Raw genomic sequence first — 2,552 nt, 5'->3', positions numbered from 1 at the left:
CCTCCCTCTGATCTCAGCCCCAGCACTGCACTTGGTTGATGTCTCAGCTTTGGTACAGAACAACCAAGCACAATGGATTTCTACTGCCACAGGCTGCAGAGTAAAACAATGGTTTCCAGCCAGAACTAAGCCTTTTATCTTGGTCAGGCACCCCACACCTGTACGAGTTGGCCAGGGCTCTTCACAGAGGCCACTCCAGCTACCCCTCCTGCACTAAGGTAATTTCTTCATAGCATCATCATGGGATGGTCTGGGTGGGAAGGGACATTAAAGCTCATCCAGTTCACCCCTGCCATGGGCAGGGACACCTTCTGCTATCCCAGGTTGCTCCAAGCCCCATCCAACCTGGCCCTGGACACTTCCAGGGATGGGGCAGCCACAGCTTCTCTGGGATACCTCTGTCAGGGGCTCGTATTGAAGAATTTCTTCTTAATGTCTTCTAATTTCTTCTTTTTATCTCTTGAGCTGAATGTTTCTTAAAACCATTCCATGAAATTTACTCTTCCATTCAACTTGCACTAAATAAGTGACCTCAGGATAAAACTGCAGATGTGATTTCAACCCTCTTGTACATGATTAAAAAGAATGAAATATAGCATCAGTTTTACCTTCACTTATAAGCACACGAGGTTGACCCTTCCCTTCCTAATGTTCTCATTTATTCCTATTACGAAAACTGAGAAAACATGAACTTTTTGGTGATCTGACAACCATAATTACCAACTACCCTGTTGAACAAAGCATTAGGTGTGAACAAGTGTGCAACACAGACATTTGTACAAGCAAGGTGCAAACCCAGCCTGTTCTGTCCCATCGTGACTCAGCTCAATCTTGTCTTACTAAAATAATCAGCAGTGTAAGAAGTCTAGTTCATCAAAGCAGATTTTTAATCAATTTTGAACTGAATGATACTATTTGCTGTTATTTCTTGTGCATGCTTATAAATACAACTGCTCTTATTCTGTTTTCCCCTCTCCCCCTCATCATGCTCTGCTGCTTCACAAGGTCCAGCCTTTCCGTGCTCCTTCCCCCTCTCCTTTCTTTGCTGGTTCTTGGTCTCCTTGGTCCTTACCTCGCTCATTTTCCCATTTCTCCTCTTCCCTGTGCCAATTCATAGCGTCCACATTCTTTCGTCGTTCTCTCTCATCCTGTCTCCACCGCTTCTTGATATCTTTGTCCTTAACTTGCTCATTTTCTCTCCTCTTCTCATCATCCCTGTGCCATTTTATCGTTTCTGTATTTTTCTGCGGCTCCACGCTTCTTTTGAGATAGTCTTGTCGCCTCCTCCTCTTTTTTAACATATCCCTCTCCCTGGCACGAGCCTGCTTTTCTTTCTGGGAAAGAAAAGCTTTACGGGGCATCATGAGCTGCTGCTGTACCTGCAATAATATCGTATCCATGGAATAATGCACTCTGAACATGCACTCAGTCAGGCACAACAGCTCACTTGGAGCTCCACACTTCACACACAGGCACTGCCCTGCTCCTCCTCTTCCCTCCTGAGCCTGGGCTCGCTCCGAGCTGGGCCAGGCCAGGCCCCGGGCCAGGCCATCTCCAGGGGCCACCTCAGCAGCACGGGGCAGTGATCCCAGGAGCTCTGGCTGAGCAGTGGCAGTGACATTTCTGTCCCCTCCCTGCAGCTCCTCCTCCCCCAGAGCCTCTGGCAGCCCCTTGGCTTTGCTGCTCCCGCTGAGGAACAGGCTGTGGGTGGACAGAGGTGTGAAGGGAACCTGGGGACCTTCAAACCAGTCCCCTCTCTTCCCAGAGAGATGCATTTAATCCAAATTAAAGGTGTTCATTTTTCTTCCCAGATCTCCATCTCCACCCAATTTGGGTGAAAATGGCTGTCTTGGCTGGGAGGAGGGAAGGGGGATTAGGAGACAAGCCACAATCTGAAAAATTGTGTAAGCTTTGTTTTCTGGGGAAACCTGGCCAAAACATTTAACTGCAGTTAATGAAATAAGTCCTGACTCATCTACCCAGACTTCCTCCAAGTGTGTTATGTCTTGCTATTCACAGGAACAAAGGGAAAAAAATGAGACTATTTACTTGCAGTTTCTGCTGCCAGCATTCCTGAGGGGTGGGGCTTCTTGGGGTTGGTGTTTTGAGGCTTGGGGCATTTTGTTTCTAGAGAGGTGTCAATGGAGACTACATTTAACAAACTGTATTTACTTTTGGTCATTTCTCTGTAGTCACCCAACACATTCACATTTTCAAATGTAAAAGTGTTAGTGCCTGCAATTTTGAAATCATGGAAGAATTTATACCATTATTGATAACCTTTAAATATTTTTTCTGTACACAGTCAGCAATGTTTCAGAAAAGGAAAACTGCAGCTGTAAGCCAGGTTTGAGTTCTTTGGTTGGGTTTTGTTTTGAGGAAAGATCTGCAGAGGTCTAATCAAAATGAAAACTGCAGAAAGGACAAAATTACTAGATTACAATACTTAAGCAAAGCCTAAAACAAAATGAAACAAATGTACTTTTAAAATTTAGCTACCTTATGGAAAGCACTTGTTCCCAGCATGCAATACTCCATCTTTTTCCTACAGA

At 45.3% G+C, this 2,552-nt stretch overlaps 1 protein-coding gene across 4 annotated transcripts in view; it reads right to left on the bottom strand.

The window, feature by feature from the left end:
- The window catches only part of ADNP (activity dependent neuroprotector homeobox), a 12,782-nt gene that overhangs the window by 8,818 nt on the left and 1,412 nt on the right, over window positions 1-2,552 (bottom strand). The window contains exons 2-3 of one of the 4 annotated variants that reach the window (XM_014308082.2): window positions 2,500-2,545; window positions 1,073-1,379 (exon numbers count right to left, since the gene is read on the bottom strand). The exons of 1 other annotated variant lie outside the window; for it this stretch is intronic. In XM_014308082.2, the coding sequence (XP_014163557.1) occupies window positions 1,073-1,379; window positions 2,500-2,538 (346 nt within the window). In that variant the 5' untranslated portion in view covers window positions 2,539-2,545. Of the gene's footprint in view, window positions 1-1,072; window positions 1,380-2,049; window positions 2,125-2,499; window positions 2,546-2,552 lie in introns of those variants that run through there. 2 more of the 4 variants (XM_031059125.1, XM_005423640.3) reach the window with 2 other exon arrangements.

The sequence above is a fragment of the Geospiza fortis genome, unplaced genomic scaffold, assembly GCF_000277835.1.
Source record: "Geospiza fortis unplaced genomic scaffold, GeoFor_1.0 scaffold361, whole genome shotgun sequence".
Taxonomy (NCBI): domain Eukaryota; kingdom Metazoa; phylum Chordata; class Aves; order Passeriformes; family Thraupidae; genus Geospiza; species Geospiza fortis.
The sequence above is the reverse complement of the archived record's forward strand: the minus strand, read 5'-3'. Positions and strand labels throughout refer to the sequence as shown.